The 27,340-nt window shown below is 32.6% G+C and overlaps 2 protein-coding genes across 9 annotated transcripts in view; one reads left to right on the plus strand and one right to left on the minus strand.

Annotated features, from left to right (window-relative positions):
• LOC144964347 (limbin-like) overlaps window positions 1–19,045 on the minus strand; it is a 57,630-nt gene extending 38,585 nt beyond the window's left edge. For 4 of the 5 annotated variants that reach the window (XR_013643815.1, XM_078898456.1, XM_078898458.1 and 1 more), the window contains exons 1-11: window positions 18,916–19,045; window positions 17,231–17,368; window positions 16,213–16,362; window positions 14,321–14,531; window positions 13,901–14,007; window positions 10,282–10,350; window positions 9,108–9,251; window positions 8,339–8,430; window positions 7,232–7,309; window positions 6,647–6,800; window positions 5,091–5,180 (exon numbers count right to left, since the gene is read on the minus strand). Coding sequence is in view for 4 of the 5 variants with exons in the window: in XM_078898456.1 (XP_078754582.1) it covers window positions 5,091–5,180; window positions 6,647–6,800; window positions 7,232–7,309; window positions 8,339–8,430; window positions 9,108–9,251; window positions 10,282–10,350; window positions 13,901–14,007; window positions 14,321–14,531; window positions 16,213–16,362; window positions 17,231–17,356 (1,221 nt within the window). In the remaining variant the exon portion in view is untranslated. The remainder of the gene's footprint in view (window positions 1–5,090; window positions 5,181–6,646; window positions 6,801–7,231; window positions 7,310–8,338; window positions 8,431–9,107; window positions 9,252–10,281; window positions 10,351–13,900; window positions 14,008–14,320; window positions 14,532–16,212; window positions 16,363–17,230; window positions 17,369–18,915) is intronic. The other variant, XM_078898457.1, reaches the window with a different exon arrangement.
• Window positions 19,046–19,076: 31 nt separating this feature from the next.
• The window catches only part of LOC144964349 (uncharacterized), a 48,279-nt gene continuing 40,015 nt past the window's right edge, over window positions 19,077–27,340 (plus strand). For 2 of the 4 annotated variants that reach the window (XM_078898460.1, XM_078898461.1), the window contains exons 1-3: window positions 19,077–19,408; window positions 21,116–21,178; window positions 23,109–23,171. In XM_078898460.1, coding sequence (XP_078754586.1) covers window positions 19,208–19,408; window positions 21,116–21,178; window positions 23,109–23,171 — 327 coding nt within the window. In that variant the 5' untranslated portion in view covers window positions 19,077–19,207. The remainder of the gene's footprint in view (window positions 19,409–21,115; window positions 21,179–23,108; window positions 23,172–27,340) is intronic. The other 2 variants (XM_078898462.1, XM_078898463.1) reach the window with 1 other exon arrangement.

The following is a 27,340-nucleotide window of genomic DNA, read 5'->3' on the forward strand; positions in this document are numbered from 1 at the left end:
CATTGAACATAGTATGCACCGTTATTGATTTAACAGGGATGGACCACTTATGTGCCAATATGATGAATAAAAAGTGCAGAGACAATGGAATAAACATTTTGCGCGGGTTTGGTTGAAGGCTTAGGTAGACAACTCTGCAGGTGAGATGGCCTAGTGTGACATCCAGAAACAAAAAATCGCAAATCAAAGCTTATAATCCTCTCTAATTTGAGAGCATTCGTTCGCACCACACGAAAAATGAAGAGTTAACAACAATATCCAACAAAAACTATACATAAAAATGAGACAATATCCGTTTTGGTGAATTTTAATCAAAATATGAAGCACTAGTTGTAACAACAAGATATGAAGTGAATAGAAAAGTGCCAGAAGACAATAGAGAATAAACATTTTTTGCGGCGGTGGTGGGGTTTGAACCTGCGACCTTATTGGTACGACAACTCCGCCTGGCAGGTGAGAGTGTGCTCTACCGTGTGAGCTATCCACGAACACAAAAATATCGTTTCAAACTCAAAGTCATTACTAGATCCCTCTCTCACCCACTTCTGAGACCGCCGATTCGTTCGTACACCACCATCGCGAATAATTTTGACCAGCATTAAGCTTAAGCCAATATTCTCAACACAAACATATAACATAGAAACGATTGAGACATTGAGTATGCTCCGGTTATGGGTGAATTTTTAATTCAGAAAAGTGAGTGGAGCAGGCACTTATGTTGGAACAACAAGATATGAAGTGAATAGAAAAGTGCCAGAAGACAATAGAGAATAAACATTTTTTGCGGCGGTGGTGGGGTTTGAACCTGCGACCTTATTGGTACGACAACTCCGCCTGGCAGTGAGAGTGTGGCTCTACCGTGTGAGCTATCCACGAACACAAAAATATTCGTTTCAAACTCAAAGTCATTACTAGATCCCTCTCTCACCCACTTCTGAGACCGCCGATTCGTTCGTACACCACCATCGCGAATAATTTTGACCAGCAGTTAAGCTAAGCCAATATTCTCAACACAAACATATAACATAGAACGATTGAGACATTGAGTATGCTCGTGTAGGTGAATTTTAATTCAGAAAAGTGAGTGGAGCAGCACTTATGTTGTAACAACAATATAAGTGAATAGAAAAGTGCCAGAAGACAAAAGAATAAACATTTTTGCGGCGGTGGTGGGGTTGAACCGCGACCTTATTGGTACGACAACTCGCCTGCAGTGAGAGTGTGCTCTACCGTGTGAGCTATCCAGAACACAAAAAATTCGTTTCAAACTCAAGCATTACTAATCCCCTCTCACCCACTTCTTGAGACCGCCGATTCGTCGTACACCACCATCGCGATAATTTTGACAGCATTAAGCTTAAGCCAATATTCTCAACACAAAAATACATAGAAACATAGACATTGAGTATGCTCCGTATGGTGATTTAATTCAGAAAAGTGAGTGGACAGGCACTTAGTGGTAAAACAGTATGAAGTGAATAGAAAGTGCCAGAACAATAGAGAATAAACATTTTTGCGGCGTGGGGGTTTGAACTGCGACCTTATTGGTACGACAACTCCGCCTGCAGGTGAGAGTGTGGCTCATACCGTGTGAGCTATCCACGAACACAAAAATATTCGTTTCAAACTCAAAGTCATTACTAGATCCCTCTCACCACTTCTTGAGACCGCCGATTCGTTCGTACACCACCATCGCGAATAATTTTGACCAGCAGTTAAGCTTAAGCCAATATTCTCAACACAAACATATAACATAGAAACGATTGAGACATTGAGTATGCTCCGGTGTATGGGGTGAATTTTTAATTCAGAAAAGTGAGTGGAGCAGGCACTTATGTTGGTAACAACAAGATATGAAGTGAATAGAAAAGTGCCAGAAGACAATAGAGAATAAACATTTTTTGCGGCGGTGGTGGGGTTTAAACCTGCGACCTTATTGGTACGACAACTCCGCCTGGCAGGTGAGAGTGTGGCTCTACCGTGTGAGCTATCCACGAACACAAAAATATTCGTTTCAAACTCAAAGGCATTACTAGATCCCTCTCTCACCCACTTCTTGAGACCGCCGATTCGTTCGTACACCACCATCGCGAATAATTTTGACCAGCAGTTAAGCTTAAGCCAATATTCTCAACACAAACATATAACATAGAAACGATTGAGACATTGAGTATGCTCCGGTGTATGGGGTGAATTTTTAATTCAGAAAAGTGAATGGAGCAGGCACTTATGTTGGTAACAACAAGATATGAAGTGAATAGAAAAGTGCCAGAAGACAATAGAGAATAAACATTTTTTGCGGCGGTGGTGGGGTTTGAACCTGCGACCTTATTGGTACGACAACTCCGCCTGGCAGGTGAGAGTGTGGCTCTACCGTGTGAGCTATCCACGAACACAAAAATATTCGTTTCAAACTCAAAGTCATTACTAGATCCCTCTCTCACCCACTTCTTGAGACCGCCGATTCGTTCGTACACCACCATCGCGAATAATTTTGACCAGCAGTTAAGCTTAAGCCAATATTCTCAACACAAACACCGCCGCAAAAAATGTTTATTCTCTATTGTCTTCTGGCACTTTTCTATTCACTTCATATCTTGTTGTTACCAACATAAGTGCCTGCTCCACTCACTTTTCTGAATTAAAAATTCACCCCATACACCGGAGCATACTCAATGTCTCAATCGTTTCTATGTTATATGTTTGTGTTGAGAATATTGGCTTAAGCTTAACTGCTGGTCAAAATTATTCGCGATGGTGGTGTACGAACGAATCGGCGGTCTCAAGAAGTGGGTGAGAGAGGGATCTAGTAATGACTTTGAGTTTGAAACGATATTTTTGTGTTCGTGGATAGCTCACACGGTAGAGCCACACTCTCACCTGCCAGGCGGAGTTGTCGTACCATAAGGTCGCAGGTTCAAACCCACCACCGCCGCAAAAAATGTTTATTCTCTATTGTCTTCTGGCACTTTTCTATTCACTTCATATCTTGTTGTTACCAACATAAGTGCCTGCTCCACTCACTTTTCTGAATTAAAAATTCACCCCATACACCGGAGCATACTCAATGTCTCAATCGTTTCTATGTTATATGTTTGTGTTGAGAATATTGGCTTAAGCTTAACTGCTGGTCAAAATTATTCGCGATGGTGGTGTACGAACGAATCGGCGGTCTCAAGAAGTGGGTGAGAGAGGGATCTAGTAATGACTTTGAGTTTGAAACGAATATTTTTGTGTTCGTGGATAGCTCACACGGTAGAGCCACACTCTCACCTGCCAGGCGGAGTTGTCGTACCAATAAGGTCGCAGGTTCAAACCCCACCACCGCCGCAAAAAATGTTTATTCTCTATTGTCTCTGGCACTTTTCTATTCACTTCATATCTTGTTGTTACCAACATAAGTGCCTGCTCCACTCACTTTTCTGAATTAAAAATTCACCCATACACCGGAGCATACTCAATGTCTCAATCGTTTCTATGTTATATGTTTGTGTTGAGAATATTGGCTTAAGCTTAACTGCTGGTCAAAATTATTCGCGATGGTGGTGTACGAACGAATCGGCGGTCTCAAGAAGTGGGTGAGAGAGGGATCTAGTAATGACTTTGAGTTTGAAACGAATATTTTTGTGTTCGTGGATAGCTCACACGGTAGAGCCACACTCTCACCTGCCAGGCGGAGTTGTCGTACCAATAAGGTCGCAGGTTCAAACCCCACCACCGCCGCAAAAAATGTTTATTCTCTATTGTCTTCTGGCACTTTTCTATTCACTTCATATCTTGTTGTTACCAACATAAGTGCCTGCTCCACTCACTTTTCTGAAGGAAAAATACCTGGTAAACGCGCCCGGGGGAGACAAAGAGAAACACTCATAGACCAACTGAAGGGCTTCACCAACCTAACAATCCAAGAGCTGTTTGAAAAAGCAAGAGACAGGGAGGAATGGAGAGAGATAATTCATGCAGTATCCAAAGCCTGGACCAGGCATGGAACCTAGAAGAAGAAGAAAAAGTTCTAGAATTACAATTAAAGCACCCAAGAAAAAGTAAGACAAAGGGGAACTGAGAACAAATAGGGATCAGTTGTAGATTCCAAGAGCATACCACCAATGTACTTAGTTTGAAATCACCTACAAGTCTCATCCAGACACAAGCACAAAATCCAATAAAGAGGAACACACTCAAATGCCTACATTATACATTCAAAATAAAAATAATAATCCATAACAGAGAGATGATTTACAAGGAAAAAAATATCATCTCCCAAAACAATAACTATGCATTTGACTGTTTCCCTCCCAGCTAGGACTCCGGCCAGAGCCAGGACAAAACCAAGTACTTGTAATCTCATTCCAAGACAAAGACAGAAAACAAGTTGGAAAACAGATATAAGGGGATAGAAGACACAGTATGTACCTCCCTGCCCGCTATGGATAGGTTAATGGTAGATTACAAAGAAATTTCCAATTAATCAAATAGCTAGTTCACTATGCTGTGTAAACATTTTAAAAACTTGAGCATTTATATAGAGGAACATCCTTCAAACTTGTTCAAAGCGTTTAACATCTGACATGATATGAATAGGGTTCAGGTATGTTTGGTGAACAGAAAGAGGGGCCTGAACAAAAATCTGACATAACACTTAATTCGATTTGTTTAAGTTTTAGTCTGCTTCTATAGATCTAACAAAATTGATGTCACTCAGCTCTTTGTTATTGCTTTTAGACAGCCATTTGTATGATAAGGTTGTTTTTAAATAGACTATAAACCAAACGTTTAAGATTACACATAGTTGTGTATGTTGGTAAGCTTGGCTAAATGCACAGCATCAATAATATGTAAGCAAATGGGCCATCTGAAGTATAATCACTTGAATAAACTCAATTAAATGCAAAATCAAATATCAGATTTATATCTTGGAAGTACTGTTAAAATTTCCTCTTAAAACATTGTTGAAATGTAAACATTGATCAACTGCTTTGAGATATAAAATTAATTCTCAGGGGGAAAGAAATCAGTCAACCATCCTGGTTTAGAGCTTATATAAGATATGATTACTATCATTCTCTTATAAAAAGAAAAGACAGACTCACTTTATTTTTCGCTTCTGCATCGATGTAAACAGACTCCAGGTCTTTCTTGTAATCAGCATCCAACTTTTTATCCAGCTCTTTCAGACGATTCTATTGTTTGCAGAGGAATTTTGTTTTCAAAGAGAGAAAAAAATTAATATTGGTAAATATTGGTTCTCTAACTCATCAATCACAACAACAAAATAATAATATCATTTTGCAAATTGAATAATTTCAATGAAAACCATCAAACCAATGGCAGTCTTGAAGGAAAAGTACAAATTAATCAACATAAAATAAATACTCGACTGCAAAAAAGCTGTGAGAGGTATATGTCTTGAGAAAAAAATACGCACACTAGCTTCAAAATAAAATTTAAAAATGAGACAATTATTAAAATCGATTAAAATTTTTCAACTTAAATCAAATAGAACACGAAAGCGAGTTTATTTAAAGTAGATAAAATAAGAAATAAATAGACATATTCATAAACTTTTCTTGTCATGTTCAATGCACCCGATGCCATGTTAACACATTTTATTACACAATTATTGAAAGATGTTTTTATCCCTCTTTGTTTTGTTTTTTTGTTTTTTTTTTAATAACAATGGCTTCCCATATCTTAGAAGTTTGTTTAGTTTTATTTTTCAAAGGAACCTTGACGTTTGTGTTTTGATATTTTAAAATATGATATGATTTTAAAGCTTCAAACAAAACAAGGAACAAATGATATACATATTTGGTGCAAACCCTCCTTCAAAAACAACAAAAAGAAAAACAGCAACAACTACAAAATAAATACAACAATCTGATCTTAACTTCATATGCAAAACTGCAATTATATGATTAGCACTTTGAGATAGTGAATCTGAGAAGTACTTGTGGCAAGTTCTACCGAATACATAACACAGATATCAAAGAGATCAATGAAACATGGAGTATCAATGAGAGAGAAATCATTCAGTCCATCAACTGATTTCTTCATTGATTCAATAACTATTTGGGGGAAAAAGACGGGCAAAATAACTAAAGAGGAATCCTAAAAGAGCAACTAGAGTAATATGTAGCCTACAAAAATGCTAAATAAATACTTCAAAAAATGGAAGAGAACACTGGGAATATGATCAAACAGAGAAAAATTTGAATGCTGAACCAAAACCATATTAATGGAGAGAAAAACAATCAGCGGGCAAGAGAAAACTGTGTATTTAACTAAAGCACCTGAACAAAATTCAAAAAGATTATCCTCCATGCTGCTGAACAGCACTTGAGGCAGTTACTCCATCCTTTGGAATGCACGCACTTCTCAAAACAAAGCGTACATCTCCTTCCCTAACACCAACTATGTAGAATCTCCTTCCTTCAACCGTCAATGACGCATTTTTACAAGATTACATTGGCAATTGAAAATGAACAAATTTATAACAGCTGGAGATCACTGATTGGTGGCGTACAGAGATAACTCTTTAATTTGAAGAACATTTTAAAAATTAAACCATTTACTTACAGTGTCACCAATCTAACCTTCAGGATGCCTCAATTCGTAATTATTTATATTCTTTAATTAGTGGTCATACCTGCATGTTGGAGTTTGCCTTGTCCTCAGCAGGTTTGGAAATATCTCCATTGTATCGTAATCCTTGGACTAGCAGCATACTGGCCTGGACTGCCTGATCATTTTGTTCTGTTTCCAGATCTGTGTCGACGTGGATTGTGCTCAGGATATCCAGGCTGTTAATTAAATGGATTTGGCAGCAACGATGATACCGGTGGTAATGGTGGTGGGGTCGTTATGGTGATGATTATGTTGTTTTTGATGATGATGATAACGATGATGGCAATGATGATAATGATGATGATGTGATGATAATGACGGTGGTGGTGGTGGTGAATGACAGTGATGGTGATAATCTTTAGAGATATAAATGAATGATTCAAAACACAAATCAATCAATTAATTCATAAAAGCCGTTATTTCCATAATCATTAAATAAAAATTCCTAATTTTATGAAACCACACCATTAGCATAATATTATGATTTATTTTATTTAACACTATTCTTAAAATGTATTTTTTTTAAATGATTGAATTTTATTTTTTTAATTTGTAATATATTTCATTAATAAACAATGTGCTTTTGTTACTACCAATCAAAACTCACTTGTCCATTTCTCGAAACATGTGAAGCTTGTCTTTCATTGCCAGAATCAAAACAATGCTGTCATTCCATGCAATCAAACTGGAGTCAAGAGAGAAATTCAAAATCATTAATCGTGGATTCGTGGATATTTACATTGAAAATGAATCTCACCCTTAACAAACATGGAAAATTCCCATGGAAAATGGGAAATGGAAAATTTAAAGATTTTAAAGAGCAAGTGTGTGTGTGTGTGTGTGTGTGTGTGTGTGTGTGTGTGTGTGTGTGTGTGTGTGTGTGTGTGTGTGTGTGGTAAGCAACCCTCCTTGTTTTTGTTGTCAAACATGTATGCACATATCTCTTGGTAGTTCAGACAGTTGAAAAACAAAATTACCTACTGGAATTACTAATCACTCTTTACCGAATAGCTCAGTTGGAAAAGCCCTTGCTTAACAAACAAAGGGACTTATGTCAATCGCAGTTGCAGCCAAGACTTTTTTTATCTTCAAGTCCACAGTTTTATCATTTCTTTTTTCTCATGTATACTGTTTAGTTTCTCATCCACTATATATCCATCCCAATTTCCAACATAACATATAGCTTTATTATTTCTTACCTTACTTTTTTATATTATTAAATGATACTCTACATGGGTAAAAAGTATACAATCTTATCATATAAGGGGCATCTCACCTAATCAGAACATTGATTCACAGCTGTGATAGGTTAGCAAAAACAAAACAATAAAATTCTTTTTTTAAAAGCAAGAAAAATTACCATAGTCAACTGTCAGTTGAGCGTCTCTTTAGACAACTCATAAATTCTGAACGTGAATATATCATCCCTGTTACAGAGCTGTCTACTTGAAATTTCAAAAATTCGTTGTTTCCAAGGGAAGAAAGAAAAAGTCACTTTAAATAGCTTTAGAAATAAATAATTTGCCCTGAACGTGATCCAGAAATGCTCCAAAGGCCTATATAAAGGTTCTAAGGAACTAAACAACAATATTTATTGAGTCAAAGAAGCGAATGTTGTTCTGTAGCTGGAGCCAAAAATTCGTATTTCTACTAATCTTTTATAGTACTAAGCAGGTCTGTTGTTATGCTTCATAACCAAACTAGCTCACTATACCTGAAGTCTTTAATAGCGTTGGTCATTCCTTTCTTCATAGCAGCTTTAGCATCCATGACAACCTTCTTTCCCTTATCACGAAATCGTTTTTCCTATTTGAAAGAACAAAAACAATTTTAATGTGCTTATTTATTTAGTTAATAAACAATGTGAAATTGAATGTAAGCTTCAATTTAATAATAGAAAACAACATAAAATGGACAATTCAGGTTTCCCATTTATCAACAAAACAGGATGATAAAGGGGAAACCCGAAAAGTCCATTTTATCTGTTTTTGTATATTAAATTGAAACTTACATTCAATTTCACATTGTTATTCATCTCTTCGAGCTTCAAGCAGCAACATTTACAATATTTATTTAGTGTATTTCCATAGATTCATTTGTAATTCCAGTTTCAATATGGCATAAAAATCCACTTAAGCAGTACAAGTCGCTTGTTAAGCGCTACTTTTATACTCACACCTTGAATGATTATTAGCTTACTTCATTTTATGATATCCATCAGAGCATAAAACAAGAACTCATTAACCCTTGAGTTAAATAAGATAAGGTGTGTAAAATGCCTTAATTTGCTTTTCTACAGCGGAGTTTTGTGATCTTTATTAATCATCTGACAAACAGTCAACATCACTTGACTTTGTTACAAATCGAGACAGTATAAAGCTTTGCTATCAGCATTATTATTCCACTTAGTCATTTGGTTTATCCTTTACCCATTAATTTGAGTGTGTCTTTAACAACTTTGGATGTAACGATTAATGTCTCACCTCAGACTTTGAGGGGGAAACTGAAGAAGTTTTCCTCCTCCTCTGGAGCATCAGAAATAGCCAGATGAAAAGGATAGTCAAGCCGATTCCAGCAAAGAATAGGATGAAGAAAACCAAAGCTGTGAATCCGTGTTGATATACAACCTTTGAAACGTAGAGAAATAAAATCAAAACATAATAATAAAACATTCAACAAAAATTAATTTCTAATATTTCACAATTGAAAATACCAGCAAAAGATCAAATGAATTGACCGACAACAAGAGCATGAAAAAGGCATCAAAAACATCAATAGATAAGTCACATAAAATTTAAAAATTCAATCAGCTAAGTATTTAATGAAAAGATAACTTTTAGACGTATTTTTGAAAATATCTATAGAGGTAAAAAATCTTACAGATTGAGGAAGATCATTCCATATAGTAGGTCCAAATTTCATAAGAGACCTATTACCAATGTATTAAAGTTTAGTTTTAGGTGATGCTAATAGCTTTAAGTAAAAAAACCTAAGCTTTCTGAGAGGTGCATTTGGTAGAAAATGTGTTGAATGTAGAGGAGGACAGAAGACTTAAATACACCAAAGCAGACAAGGGCTATTTAGTGCTCAATTCTAGCCCTGACTGGCAGCAAGGGGAGGCTATCGAAGCATGTCCTTTTTGTCATCATCGTAATGGGGTTTTCCAAGGACTAATCTATATTATGTACCACTAGAGACCAGTAATCAAAAGATATCTATCATAAGTGACACATACTAATAATTTTTAAATAATAATAATAATCATAAACCTTATTCATCCTTTTTGGAAATTTTACAACAGATGTGGCAAAGAAAAGAGATGGATTAAAGTATCCACATTAAAAGTACACAGAAATCGGTATTACATAACCTATAAATACCTCAAAATAAATTAAATAAGAATGTATCTATTACATGGAGTTAATATTATATAGATATATAGATATAGATAATATGTAGACTTTATAGAATAAAAATAAATTTGATTATTGATTTAAGAGTATATTTGGAATCATAATCTAAAACTAAAATATTTCTTTGGAATAAAAATTAAAATATTTCCCTTGAAAAATCAGTTCAGATAAAATGACTGTTTTTCTTTTACCAAAACAGATTTTTCTTTTTATGGGGATCTAAAAGAGAACAGAAAAAACTTACATTGTTTTTGACATTCGTGAGTCTGGCCACACATATACTTGGATAAAATACTCCATATTGTACTGCATTCTGAAAAAAAAAAGAGAAAGATGAAAATTGAACAGATAAGACCGACTATTTGAAAATTAATGGTCAAGATTGGCTTATTGGATTATTGGTCATAAAATTTCATGCTCATGCATGATAATAATATGCTATTTATACGGTGCACAAACAAAACTTTACATAATGTTCAATGCACTTTACACTATAGAAATTAATATGTTAAACAGTTTGAAACAAAAGAAAAAATTTGACAATTCATATTGACAATGACTGACAGAAACGAAACAATTATTCTAAACCATTACAATGACCTACCAATTTACAAAAAAAGTTTCTGTGAAATAAAATTGTTTTCACGGGGATTTAAAAGTTTTATTTGTCTTCTCTTCTCTTATTTTTTGAGATAATCTATTCCAGACAAGTGGTCTGACAAAAATAAAAGCTCTTCCGTCCCAGAATTTATAAATATTGTTGTTCATCTGGATCAGTTTGCTTTAATCGGAAGATGATCTCAAGATCTCATAATTTAAATGTGAGCTTTAAACGTGAGCTTTTATATAACGCAATATCCACTAAACGTGCTCAAAGTGCTTTACAAAGGTTCCCTGACCAACAGCAACACATAACATGTAGAATGAGACATGATGCCTGTTAGGCAATAATACCATTTTTTCCAACAGGTTAACGGCCAGGTACTCATTTTACACCTGAGTACGATGAGAGAATGTGAGTAAAGAGCATTTTCCAAGGACTCAACAATGCGCTGAGTGAGGCTCAAACACAGGACCTTCCAATCCCATAGCGAGTGTCATACCACAAGATCACATAGCCGCACAATTTATGCTTTAATACCTGGAGGATCAAACTATTTACTTAATACACAGGGGATAACATTCTGACACAGTGACGTCCACTTTTACTTAGTGCTTTGTTCAGTTCTCTCCTATTTATTATTATTATTCAATATTTATAATATTATTATTTATTATTATATTATTATTATTATTATTTATTATTATTATTAATTATATTATTATTATTATTATTATTATTTATTATTATTATATATATTATTATTATTATTATTATTATTATTATTATTATTATTATTATTATTATATTATTATTATTATTATTATTATTATTATTATTATTATTATTATTATTATTATTATTATTTATTATTTTATTATTATTATTATTATTATTATTATTATATATTATTATTTTTATTTATTATTATTATTATTATTATTATTATTATTATTTATTAATTATTATTATTATTATTATATTATTATTATTATTATTATTATTTATTATTATTATTTATTATTATTATTATTATATATTATTATTATTATTATTATTATTATTATTATTATTATTATTATTATTTTATTATTATTATTATTTATATATTATTATTATTATTATTATTATTATTATTATTTATTATTATTATTATTATTATTATTATTATTATTATTATTATTATTATTATTATTATTATTATTATTATTTAACTCATTGTCTCACAAGTGGTTACTTAGACCCACATACTATGGTCCTATATGAACAGTGAAACATATTCACATGACAAATAAATAATCACAATAATAAAGAAAAGAAAATAATTAAAAAATGAACAAGTGGAATAATTCAAATATTATGTATTCATCAAGATAAAACAATGACAGTCCCAAACCGGAAACATTGAGTGGAGAAAACTAATGCAACAATATATTTACCTTTGTGTAATATTTCATTATGAAATCATAACAACATGTGACAATAAATGATAATGTAAATGTTGCTGCTCGAAGCTCAAAGAAATAAATAACAATGTGAAATTGAATGTAAGCTTCAATTTAATTACAAAAACAGATCAAATGAACATTTCAGGTTTCCCCTTTATCAACAAAACGGGATGAATGAAACACTACAGATGAATGAGATAATGTGGTATTGGCGTTGTTAAGATGAATTCTTAACTTATTTATTTCATCTTAACAACGCTACTACCATATTATCTCATTCATCAGTAGTGTTTAATTCATCCTGTTTTGTTGATAAAGGGGAAACCTGAAACGTCATTTGATCTGTTTTTGTAATTAAATTGAAGCTTACAATCAATTTCACATTGTTATCAATATATGAAAAGAACTACAATCTACAAAGCAGACGAGACAGTCAATTGAATTGTCCTTTTTGATACGAGACAATCCATTGCATGCTCACATATCTCTGAAACCCTACAGATAGTTTCTCTTAAATGATGTCAACTTCGCTTAACTAATTAATATAACAGTCCCGACTTTTGGCCAACTATACATTGCCATTTGAATAGAGCACAGAGGAGTAAAACTATTCATTATATTATAGGAGAGAATTTTTTGTCAATTGCAATTCAGAAGATAATAGTAAAACATAATGTTTCTCCACTTCAAAGTTAAACTGGCTCCAAATACTCAATGTCAAAGATTAAAAGAAAAATCCTTCCATATTCCGTGTGAACGGGGGTCACGATAGCTCAGTTGGTAGAGCACTCGCTTCACCCGCAAAGGGACCGGGATCTATCCCGGGTGCCATCAAGATTTTTTCTGATGCCCCTGTTCACCCAGCAGTGATTGGGTAGCTGGATCTGTTAAATCTGATGGAAAGTATTTTGCGATAGGCTAGTGTCCTATCAAAAGGGTAGCAAGCAATTGCTATTGTCTGTTTCAAGCTTTGGAGACCAGGATAAACTCTGGCTCCATGAGCCTAATGGCTCTGAAGGACTACAATAAAATAATAAATAATAAAATTCCAGGTAAACAGCCCTCAATGGAAATTGTGATGTTGTCCTCTCTCATAGAAATTGCATTGAAAAATCTGGAGAACTTACTCTTATTGATATTGTACCTTCCATCAACAATTAACATAAATGAAGAGATCACCCCTTCACCGTCTTTACTTTAGAGGCTTAATTCTTTAGTCTTACTTTATTCATTAATTATCATATCAAATAATTAGTTATGGTTATTTACTTAATCAAATATTAAACGAGGGTCGTTGAATGACACGTAGCCTGTGAGGTTGACTCATTTTCTAATGTTATAAGGAAACTCCAATTCAGTTCTAGAAAAATTAAAAAGAGCGGAAAGGCGGAATAGGGTGAATTTGCTATTGCAATACTCTGTCACTGTTTTATCATTTTAACAAAGCAGATATGTTTCTTTCATTAAATATTGTACCAACAACAGAATCAAACATTATTTGTATAGGTTAAAGCAGCCATGCTTGTTTATAATATGTCTCCATAAGGCTATAGACAATTTTTTTTTAAATCAAGCCTTTTGTACAATGAAAAAAGAAAAAAAAATTCCATTACACAATCATATTTTAAAAATTAGCAGAGATTCATCTTCAATTGATTGAATACTTTCATCATAATATTAAATGTTGAACCTGGAATTCTTAAGTGGACAGAATTATACATTTTTTTCAAACAAAATTACTTTAGACCATTATTTAAAATCTTTTAATTTTCAACGCGTCCCTTCGGCCAACACAGCAAAGATCGGGTACTTACATGTGTAAACGATACAGTTCCAGAGAGAGACGTCTCTCCCTCTGGTAAGTCTGTCCCTCCAGAGCCAGTGGGTTTAGCAACAAAATATATCGTCACTGAGTCATTGGCTGTGAAATAATATTTCAAACTTTTGTTTTCAATTGATACAACTTTTCTTTGTTTTTTGTTTTTTAATTAATAATGCTTCAATTTAAACAAAATTAGGAATGACATACAACCATAAACTTGTATACCAAAATACGCAAACAAACAAACAAAAATCAATTACCCATGGTTTTAAAAGTATTTGGAAAATGCAACAAAATTTATAAAATGGATTTCAATTATTATGTTTCAACTAATAAATGACAGGGCTTTCCATGATTATGGATGGAATGTATTACAATATTACATTGTATATAGGCAACGACCTAAACTTACTAGCAGTAAGAGCAGACCCATGGGTATATGAAACTTTGTCTCTATCTGTAAGCGTAGATCCAGCAGGAATACCGACATCCCAGTATGCTTTAAAGTAAGGACTGATGTCAATCTCCATGACCAAATTAGTAACAGTTAATGATGATGTGTCCAGATGGGTGAATGTCATGGTTATTTTCATCTCATCTGGGCTGGTACTTGTATCGTATATCTGAAATCAATATAAGAATAACTTAAATAAAATGTCTAATAATAAGTAGAAAGACAGAAAAAAGAAATTACCATGGCCTTTGTAATTATTGACTCGGAGAGAGAAGAGAGATAAGAGAGATGGCGTCAGGTGGGAGAGATAGCGTCAGGTGGGAGAGATGATGTACTAACCAATTGGAGGCAATGGATTGGCAACAAAATTATTGTCCACTCAAAAAAAAATCTCAGACTTTTGTCATATTTTGCTTTAATAAAATTTAATTTATCCGGGATAAAAAAACATGCAACATTCGTAGTTTTTTTATTATTAATTTGGGTCTCAAAATTGGTGAACAATCGTTTGAATTTTCAACACCCCGTTTTTCAAACGCTCTCCCCCAGAAAATTAGAAGTGCTGACTCATTATCTGCTTTCAAAACTTATTTGAAAACTCACCTGTTTGTCTCATGATTTCTATTTTGTAAATGAAGTTTTACCTATCACATGTTTAAAATGTGTCGTCTGTTTGCTTTGTAAGTAATTGAAATTGCTATCATTTTTTTTCATTGTAATTATTTTCTGAATTACAGTGCCTAGAGCCTGTTATAAAATGTTATTTACTATTATTATTATTATTATTATTATCATTATTATTATTATTATTTTTATTTTTATTATTATTATTATTATTATCATTATTATTATTATTATTATTATTATTATTATTATTATTATTATTATTATTATTATAAAAATTATTATTATTATCGTTATCATCATTATTATTATCATCATCATTATCATCATCATCATCATCATCATCATCATCATCATCATCATCATCATCATCATCATCATCATTATTAATATTATTATTATTATTATTATTATTATTATTATTATTATTATTATTATTATTATTATTATTATTATTATTATTATTATTGTTAATATTATTATTATTATCAGATAAATAGAAGGAACAACCAATCACAATGTGATGACCAACAAAATACATATTTAGATGCACGACCTAATGTGTATGAGGTGTATTTTACTTGACCGGTTGTGACTAATGAAAATGAAGATCAACTGATTGAGGTGAATTATGGGAAAATGAGTAATCCATTTATTTTACCAAGTTTATTACTTTCAAAGTTATATCCCTTGTCTATTAATGTCAAATGCCCCACCCAAGATTTAACGAGCCTTCAACTATACAGAAAATTGAAATTGACCTTCGATTTTGTGTAACCTCATAGGTGCACTATATATCAAAGCCAGACCCCCCAAAAAAAAACTTTAGTCCTGATTATGGTTGGTTGATACTAATCATATAAATTTGTTTTAAGTGTTAAAAAATAAAATAATATAATATAAATATAATTATACAAATTCCCTTTAATCACCCCAAGAGGAGCCTGTAATAACCCGAGTGTCAACCACAGGATACTGTTTAATATGAGTTACAGAGCAGTAACTTGCTCAAGATCACATAACAATGGCCAGGAGTTAAAACCCCAGACTTTTGTACCACATTGCTGTATATAAGAAGTCTCAATGACTGCAATGTGTTATTAGAGTTTTAAAAAAACAAAAAACAGAGGATTCACTTTCCTTGTTGAATTCATGACATTTAATTGGATCCAAAATTGTTCTTTCTGAAGTCTCCTCTACTTAACTCGATAACATGAGTAAGTTACCTCTGAGTAGAACTCAATTTGAATATCTGGTAACCCAGCAGTGGCGTCGTCCTTGAGAATGAGCATACCAGCATACGACAAATCATTGTGGACGACAGTGTAATTTGGGAAAGATCCAAGGACTGATCCAGAATTTGCTTGAGCAAAAGCCTGCAATAAGAATCATCGAGTTTCAATTTTATATGCAATGTCATATGTTTAAAAACATGCAAGATGTTTACAAATATTTATGATAGCAATAAATCCTCTTCAGTCAATTTAATCGACTATCTTCAATATTTTGTTGTAGATTTTAAAAGAGTTCACAACATTATCAAGTTATATTTTTCCTTTGTTTTCTTTTGAAATGCAGACACCGTTATATGAATCAGTTTTAAAAAACTTTATTTTCTTCCATTATATTTCATCATGCTACATTGTCTTGACACAATCTACTTGTCAATGACCAAATCAAAACCAACTTCTTGTTTTTCCTATCGCATATTGTATTCCTTAATTTGTCAAAGTTATAATATATAAAGGTTTTGTTTTTTGTTTTTAATTTTTAAAAAACGGAAACTTTAATCACCATCCATTTTTTTTTCTTATCTAAATTTATTATTTTCATTATTTTTATTATCTAAGCTCCATTTTGCTTTCTTCCTTGGCCAAAAGAATAAGTGTTCGGTTTGAATCCAAAAATTATCTGCTTCCTCTGGTGCTGGCTCTATCTTAGTGTCCCACCCATTGTTTATATCAAATATCAGTCGCGTAAGTTATCATAAAGCTTCTTCAAACTGAAATGAAGGAGGAAAAGAGGGAGGTGGAGGGAATCATCATTGTGACACGAAATTTTCAATGACTGAAACAACAACTACACACACAAACCTATCATGGTTTGGTTTTACCTCATTCAAATAACAACTGAAACAGCTTTGCTAAGTCCAAGCCAATCATCAATGACAAAGCTAATAAGAACTCAAATCCCAACAGTGCCATAGCTAAAATGGCAACAATTGTTCCTCTTTTTATTACTTACTATAGTTGTGAAGTTTGTGTAGGCACCACCTGCAGTCACATCGGGATCAAAAGTGCAAACCTTCTTTTGACAAGATGCAAAGCCTACCATGGCTATTAAAATCCATGTTTTCAAATACATCCCCATGATGATTAATGTCTGAAAAGATAATGATTCAATTTTGAAAAGGTGTTTTGAGTGCATGTTTTAACAATTGAGAAATTCCTAATTCATCCAAATTCATATGCTCATGGGATACCGAGTTGTAATAAGGTGCCTTGTAAGTCAAAAAATTCTTTGTGTGGTCAGAAATCAGGCTGGCAATATCGATCATAAAATGGAAATGGAGCCCAGTATAAGGCTCGTGAGAAAGACACACATGAGAGCATACATGGCTGTAATAGTGTAAGATTCTGTTTAATTAGGTATCTTTGCATTGGGAACTGTGAAACTGTGGAAATATGCCATGTAAATGAGGACATGACTTTTTAAAATGATGATAAAAAAGAAAGATTTCCAACAAGGTGAATTATTCACATCATTTTCCCTTTTGTCTTTTCGTGTGACATGGAAAGAAGCTGTACTCATTTAAAAAAAAAAAAAAAAGAAGTCTCACATGATTTGCTGAAGCCAGTAAATAAACTCGCAGTGGGAGAGAAATTGAACTCCCCTTGTACTGACTCGGACAGTCCAAACAGCCATTTTTCAGTAAACAATGGCAATGGTTGCTAAACTAAGCAAACTTCACAAGTATTATCAATGATATGCGTTAAAGTAAAATAATCACCTGCTCTACCCGTTTGATCAATCGAACCAACACACTAAAGTATGTGTAAACTTAAATGTTTATAATCTGATTGAGAGAATCTAGTGAGAACTAATAACCCAAATGGTGCTCTCAAAACAAGAACAAAGAGCAGCGTAATGTCAACTTCATTTATTCTGATGTTAGTAAACAATCAGCTATGTTCGTCCAAGCAAGCTTGGGGGTGTGTCACAAATCCTTTATATTGGTTGGTCAAAAATCTACTGATTAATTAATTCCTGAGTAAATCGAATTAGGAACAATTCGTTTCCACAATCAGAGGCACCATATGAGGTAAAGGCACTCAAATAATAAGCATAAGAATCAATTTCAATCCTGGGTCATGTCAAGGTTTTTCCTGACCTTCTGTTTACCAGGGAGTGATTGGGTAACTGGGTCCGTTGGATCACGCGGAAAGTACTTTGTATAGGTACCTTTAAGGGTAGCAAGAGACTGTTGGTATCCCTATAATACAACAGAAACCATGAACATTAGCATCTTCAAAGATCTCATGGATCTAAAGAACTCCAGTCTCTCAGAGGCTATCAGTAGTTATTAAAGTAGTGATTTCATTTGAACTTCTAATCACCGCAAGATTGAGATGTAGGTAGGAGCATTTCATCCATTGGAAACAGTTCTAAAATCATCCATGAAATAGGACGGTTTGAACAAAAACAAAATTCTCTTCTTTCGCTTACCCTCTTTAAACCGCAAGCATTTAATGGACAATAATTGTGTTTATAATTATCTTCAACCTCATGTGTCGACAGCTAAGTGTAAGCAAGTCAAGTGCTGCTATGATTGAATCAATGAACGTGAAAAATAATTCACATATAAGTAGAAGCGTCTATCGTACTTTCATTAAATCAGAATTTTAATAAATATATCGTTTAATACTCACACTTGTTTAAATATATTACCAATTTCTAAATGATTTCGTGAAATCTCTTCATTTTCATCTAAGTGGAATGATGCAGGCCGAAAATTCGTAAACCTCTCTTGAGTAAGGAAGCCATAATGTCAACACTATATTCTCAGCTGATTGGTCAATTCACCTGGATACGCGAAACATCATGTAAACAACCCTGACATGGTCCCAATATGGTGGCTTTTCCGATGCATGTGAAGATAAGCAATTGAGTGGAGACAGAAAATAAGGGAAACTTTACAGTTTAGATATCATATGAAATAATATGTCTTACAGAACTTGCGACTCTTTACCATTATCTTATGATGTCGATTTTTGCTTGCCTTTGGACATAGACAAAGAGCAAGACGAATTTACCGTTAACAGTGGATGGATAGCAGGTGCTTTCTTCCTCGGTTTGCTTCTAGGAATCGGTCTTGTGTTATTACTTGCAAGGCCCTTTATAGCATCATGGGAAAAGAAAAAGGTAGAGTAAAAATTATATTATTTTTCTTTAAAAGACTCACATCTCTGTCTTTTGTATCCATTTTCAGTGTGAGATGACTATCTAAATATAGCCTAAAGTTAAAGTATAACTTATCTAAGGGAAAGGGAGACAATTTGACTCGACATAACACCTCTTAAGTAGAATAACTTAAATCCTTGATCATTTCCGAAGAGAATTTTCATTTAAGACGAATCAGAATAATTTTCAAACATGATTTGATTTGTTTATATAGAAAAATTACGTTTCAAGTTAGTTTACATTTAAAAAAATAATATGTCTGATGGACTGATGGCAGGGGCCGATGACAGTTCTATCTCGAAGAAATCCTCAGTACAATACAAGTGCATTTCATCTTATCGAGTGCCAGTTCATGTCAACTATTAATTTATCAGTGACATTTATTTTTATCAAGAAATGTCAATCATTTCGGAAGATAAGTCTTGTTTTTATATTAAATAGTAATTTTATACCTAGAGATAGACCAAGTCATTCCACCCGGCAGAATGCATATCCATCTATTTCTCATTATCTCTCAGAATAAATACATATTGTACCTTAGTCAAATCGCTCTTACTCTGGCTGAAATTGGGGAGTGAAAAAACGGGAAGAACTTGTGAACTAATCCCACATCTTGAGGGGGTGGGGGAGGGGGGGGGGGGAAGAGAGAGAACCAAAAAAAAAACAAAAAAAACTTCATATTTAAATTCTGGGTCGTTAAAAGTTTGGAACAGAGAGAAAATACAAGAAAGAAAAAAAGACATCCCAAAACATCAGCCTTATGAGATTGTCCATGTCAATGAGTGGGCAGAAAAATTGGAATTGATAGGTCAGTTTCAAGAAGCATCCAAATTCTAAACAATTTGTATCAATATTTTAAGTGAATTTGACATTTACAATCTAACTACAAAGAGCTCTTGACTGAGGATATAAATGATTATGCTGAATTGAAAAGAAAATTTACCCAATGATGTTGTTTGCACTAATGTAAATATGATGTTTTGATTGATATAAGGTTGGAATGTGGAGAATCTGTTGACATGTACATTTCAGATTTGAAAAGACTTTCATCATTTATTGGACAGCACCAAACAAGACGTTTTTGAAATGTGCTAAATGGCCTTTCAGTTGAAGTTGCAGTCCAAATCAAGTTCATAACTGCTGTGAAAAGTCTTGATCTGACCAAATTTGTGGGCAGAACCAGAATTATTTTGACAACAATAAATTTGAGCTCTCAGCTCAATAGTTCATGTGCTTGTGGGTATGAAGGGACACATATTTCAAGAAAAGTCTCTTACTACAAAAGCTAAATAAAAGACAGCACTGATCACTGAATAATGACACCTTGTCATGCTTCACCACATTGGAAAATACTGTGCTCATTGTTTCCCACTCTCTGACCATTTGAAGCACCATAAAAAACTGCTTTACACCATTTTCAAACAAGGCCTACTATTCCGCTTTTTTAGCAAGTGACTTTTCTGCCAGGAATACAAATACTACGATTATCTGTACATTTTGTTTCGTTTGTCTTCAACGTCCTTTTGTTTATTGATTTGCTGAGAAGGATGTTGGACCTGAAACGTTGATTGTATGTATTGTTCCCATCTGAAGCCTTTCCATTTTCATCTTTTTGTTTTTCCATTATCAGCATCTTTATAATTCATTCTTTTGAATCTTTTTAAACAGCAACAAGATGAAGAGTATATGCTAGGGAACGCTCACGCTGTCAAGGCAGAGCCAGCAGATTCCGTGAGTTTTGTTAATTTTTTTTTCTCAGTTTATGACACGTGTAAAAAAGGAATAAAGTATTTTATTTTTTCTTCAATGGTTTGCTTTGAATCCTAACAAATAACTCAACTTGTGTTGTTTTAAAAATTGTTTTTAGCATGCCATATTGACATATTACACTTTAGGCACTCCTTTAACTCACTCACACCTAGACATTTTTGCTATTTTTCAAAATTGGAAGAAAAAAAAATTGTATTAAAAATGGGCATGTGCATAGATATTTTTATTCAACTACCATTAACATGTAAACATGAAGAACATTAGATTTGATACCACTACGCCTATAATTTGTCTAAGAAAATTGTAATAAATAGGCATGAGGTAAAAGTAACCTGGGTAAACAACGGATATAATCGGTGTTAGGGTTGAGAGAGTTAATACAGTCAGTAACAATAGGATATGAAAGAGACAGATAATGTGGATGTTTCGGGGCAACAACACGATGAATGAAACACTTAAGACATCTTTTCATTCATCGTGTTTTGTGGATAAAGAGGAAACCAGAAACGTCCACTTTATCTGTCTTTGTTGAATAAATTGAAGCTTCTTTTCCATTTCCTATTATTTTTTTATTTCTTAGAGCTTCAAACAGCAACATTTATATTATCCGTTAATACAAAAGTATCTTTCTCATCGTTGGCGGTTAACAAAATAGTTTTGCTCAGCTGAATTTCATGATATCTGTGAATGATAAGGATTGATACCTGGAAAAGTCTTTAATGATAACCAAAAAGAACCATTTAAAAAAGCAAGAATACAGGGTTTATTCATTCGTCACTAGTTTTGTTTTATTTTATTATTATTTTTTTTTTGGGAGAGGGGGGGGGGGTAATTTGTTATATTGTTTGTTTGTATTAGGGGGGGGGGGAGTGTTGTTTTGTTTTTGTTTTTTGGAGGTTTTTTTGTTTTTCTTTTTAGTTTTTAGTGCTTTTTAATTTTTATGAGAAGGAACAGAAATCTTTGTTTGCACTCCACATAAACATACAAATGCCCCCTCTTCTTCCTCTCCCTCCTCCTCCTCCTCCTCCTCCTCATTCTCCTGACCGAGGTGGTCGTAGAGGAGACATGGAAGATGGCTTTTCAGTAATGGCCCTCCATCTAGATCTGTCCTCAGCTTTCCTCATTGTTGTTGGGCTGTCCACCCTTGTCCATTCCTTTTCATTATCCATCCAGCATTTTGTTTGCCGCCCTCTCAAATGTAACTTGCTTTTAAAAATCTTATTAGAGAAAAGTACAAAGAAAAAAATTGTCTCTCTTTATTTTGTCCCACTTGTTTGATTTGCCAATCACCTCAATTTGTGAATTTCAGAATATTGGCCATAACTAAAATATTATAACGACTAAAATTCCATCTAGTTTTCAGTAACTTTCTTCTTTTTACAGACCTTAGTGTTCAAAAATATATCAGCTACACGACTATTTTACACATGCATCAGGGATTATTTTTTTAATGTGATATATCTACCTTTTATGACACATTCAGGAAAACTGAGTTCGAATTTTGATAATTTACATTACCAATGCATTAATGTGTTTTTATAGACCTGTTTACTTGAAAATTCGTAGTTTTTAGGAGATATAAAAATAACAGCACTATAGTTAACATATATCTACAAGTAATAATCCTTCATCTTGATCAGCCTATAGCCTTTTATTTGTATTTCATCAGTGACTATATATATATATATTATATATATATATATATTTATTTTTTTTTTATAAATATATATATATATATATATAGCTTTATAAATATATATATTATATATATATATATATATATATATATATATATATATATATATATAATATATATATATATATATATATATATATAGCTTTATAAAAAAAAAAAAAATATATATATATAAAGCTTTGGTTTTTAATTCAGAGATGTGGCAATTGGTCATTGCCATGGCCTTCATTGTCATTGCCAACCTGGTTTAAGAAGAAGGTGAGACTTTTTAAAAATATTCTTCTAAATGTCACTTATATGGAGTAAACAGGAAATAGCACTTCCGTTTAAACAATCATCTGTATGGACGACCAAAAAATTTGTTTTTAAATCAGAAATCTGGAGAAAGGAAATTTCATGGCTCTTTTCTACCAATCTGTGGCCTTTTAAACTTCGTAACATTGACCATCTTCGACTAACAAGTTATGTTTTCGACTTTCATATCTCTTACATTATAGCATTATTTCTTGTTTCTACTTATTGCTACAACTAATCAATGTCTGTGATTTTTATATTGGCAAATCTCTACCCATCATTATTAAATTAATTCTATTAAACATATCAAATAGTATGTTATTTTATTGGTTTGGCGGGCGGTTTCAGTAGATTTGAAAATTATTATTATAATAATAATAATAATTATTATTATTATTATTATTATTATTATTATTATTATTATTATTATTATTATTATTATTATTATTATTATTATTATTATTATTATTATTATTATTATTATTATTATTATTATTATTATCATTATCATCATCATTATTATTATTATTATTATTATTGTTGTTACTATTATTATTATTATTATTATTATTATTATTATTATTATTATTATTATTATTATTATTATTATTATTATTATTATTATTATTATTGATTAATTTATGAGAAAGAGAGGGGAATTATTATTTGTAGAGCTCATTGTAGTGAGGACATACACACCTTGTCAGATCTTTTGTACTGAGGACACGGTATTTGAATTTATGCAAGAGTTCCCCCACTGTAGGGAGGATTGGTTAAAGTTTAAAGTGAAAACGTTAGAGTTAGGAGATTTCATTATTATTGAATTTTTTTTTGTTTTTTTTTTTTTAACTCTTTCCTTTAAAAATTCGGGAGCAGAATTGGGATGACTTTGTTTTTCCTTGTATTTTACTTTATTGTTTTGTCTGGTACTGTTTCATACTCAATTTTCCATATTTTTAAAACTCTCACCCCTCTAGCTATGAAAACGTTTACGTTGTCTGAAATTCTTAAAATTTAATTTTAAGAATCGATATAAAATCAATTTCAGACGATTGGTAACGTATTTTTAAATCAGTTTCTTTGCACCATTTATGTAAGTAATCTGATTGATCAAAGCATTATACACATGTATATAAATCTGATAAGTTTAAATTATTATTGACTCATTGTTGTGATTTTTTTTAAAATACCAAACCAACACATTTTTGTTAATGACAATAAATTCATGATTTACTTTCGGTTATCAAACTTCTAAATAATATTTAAAAGTTTTATAATAAGCATGGGCATGTAGAGGCAACCAAATGTTATCTTGGTTTGTTTTGTTTTTTTGTCATCAATTTTGGAAGACATAAGTGAGTAGATGACTTTCAAGATGAGAAGATGACGTACTAGGTCCCTTGTTTATCATTCGAAGAAACCGCAATTTTTGACCATCTATTTATTGACTTAAAGAGGAAAATACTTGTCGTGTGTGCCTGAGTGCTTGAATACCCTGAGTGTTTTGAAACTCAAAATTTTCTCTGGTGGTTCTATAGAGTTCAAAGGTTAGCTTCAGATTGTTATCTCATTTTCCATCAGCATGTGACGTAGGACGTTTTGAAAATCTTCTACTCAAGTGAGACAACAAGACTGTTACACACACGCACGTGCATATATTTATATTTATACGATATTCTTCAGTGTTGATAGTTTTCCTCGGATCCGCGGAAATTGCGATTTGGAGTCAGAGGAGGTATTTTAATCAGGATGTGACTTCGGACGTTTTGAAAATCACATACTCAAGTGAGACAACAAGACTGTTACACACAAGCACGTGCATATATTTATATTTATACGATATTCTTCAGTGTTGATAGTTTTCCTCGGATCCGCGGAAAGCGCGATTTGGAGTCAGAGGAGGTATTTTAATCAGGATGTGACTTCGGACGTTTTGAAAATCACCTACTCAAGTGAGACAACAAGACTCTTACACACAAGCACGTGCATATATTTATATTTATACGATATTCTTCAGTGTTGATAGTTTTCCTCGGATTCGCGGAAATCGCGATTTGGAGGCAGAGGAGGTATTTTAATCAGGATGTGACTTCGGAAGTTTTGAAAATCACATACTCAAGTGAGACAAGATGACTGCTACACAGAAGCACGTGTATATATTTATTAGATATTCTTCAGTGCTGATAGTTTTCCTCGGATCCGCGGAAATCTGGAGTCAAGAGGAGGTATTTCCTCCTTTTCAAAAAATAACATTTCCCCACCAATAAAACATACTGGCAGTGACAGACCAGATGTGTGGTGGAACACACAGTATACAGGTGCAGATTCTCACTTTCCAGAAATTAGAGTATCAATGATAGTTTATCTTCTTAATTCTCTAAATGTTGGGGTTGGTGCAGTAAAAATGGGGCTTAAAGACAATCGTTCACAATTTTCCTCCTTTTTCGCTTTTTATCACCATCAACACTGATTCTTGTTGTTGTCAATGTTTAGAATTATAGCCATCTGGCCCTTGAAAAGTAATTAGCCAAAATGTATATTACTGTCAACAAGCATTCATTTCTTTTTCCCCTATTCTACTAGTAAATGTTGTTACTCGGAAATCTTGGGTCTAGATTATGGCGTGCTCTAGGCGGTCATAGTCTGGATCCACAAATGTTTTCTTCAATGAACTCATGATTTGTTTTATAATCACTGTGTGCCTACAACCACACAATCTCATGTTTTCACCTTTTTAAAATCTTCATTCTTCATTTCTCATTATATATATATATATATATATTATTTAAAATATTTACCACAATGTTTGGGGCAGTCTACATCGATGTTTCAGGCTTAATTTGCCATCTTCAGGACTCTGAAGTCCTGAAGATGGCAAATTAAGCCTGAAACATCGATGTAGACTGCCCCAAACATTGTGGTAAATATTTTAAATAATAATTCGCTCCATTACTACATGTCGAGCACTTTTCGTACCATATTTGTATCAAACACGATTCTATATATATATATATATATATATATATATATATATATATATATATATATATATATATATATATATATATAATCATTGCTCGTTCAACAGAGATGTTTAGAAAATCGACTATACAAAGGGTTGATACCTAGGTGCACATGTTTTTAGGTCTGATAACCGAACAAATTTATGGGCCTGATTTAACATTGTTGTAGTGGAGAATATTTCACGTTGTTTTGAGAGTATTTCCATTACAACAATGGGACCATAACAATCTGGGTTATCAGACCTGCAAATAAGTACCCATCGATACAGGCCTATTATTATTTTAATGATCTCCTTGTCCAAATCATGGCTATTTCTAGCAACGATTTTTAACGACAGAAATCCATCACCATACACCGACGCGTACATATATGCAGGTCTGACATCCAAACACAATTATGGGCCTAGTTTAACAATGCTGTTATAATGGACAATATTTTGTGTCATTTTTGTTTTTTAGATGTCCATTACAACAATGAGCCCACAATAAATTGGGTTAGAAGACCTGCAAATAGGTGTACGTCGCCATAGACTGAAGGTTTATTAATTACATTATCACATAGGATTTAAAATTTCGGACTTGTTTTTTTTTTAATGCACTTTTTTTTAGCGTATTGACGGTATTTATTTTTGAAGCACGATTAAATCCATTTGTATGTTTCTGATGTGTACTTTTTTTTCAATTTATGATAATGTGTGTATGTGTGTGTATGTGTGTGTGAATACGTTTATGTGTATGTTGAATGCTGATGAATGATTTGAACGCAGTAAGATAATTGTTTTTGTCATATGACTAATGTGAAATACCGTCATAATAATAATAATAATAATAATAATAATAATAATAATAATAATAATAATAATAATAATAATAATAATAATAATAATAATAATAATAATAATAATAATAATAATAATAATGATAATAATAATAATAATATTGATAATAATAACTATAATAATAATAGTAATAATAATAATAGTAATAACAATGATGATGAGGATGATGATGATGATGATAATCATGATGATCAAGATGGTGATAATAACAATGATGATGATGATAATAATAATGATGATGATGATGATGATAAGAATAATGATGACGATA

Source organism: Berghia stephanieae, chromosome 2, assembly GCF_034508935.2.
Source record: "Berghia stephanieae isolate SIO BIC M18660-M18661 chromosome 2, UCSD_Bste_1.3, whole genome shotgun sequence".
Classification (NCBI taxonomy): domain Eukaryota; kingdom Metazoa; phylum Mollusca; class Gastropoda; order Nudibranchia; family Aeolidiidae; genus Berghia; species Berghia stephanieae.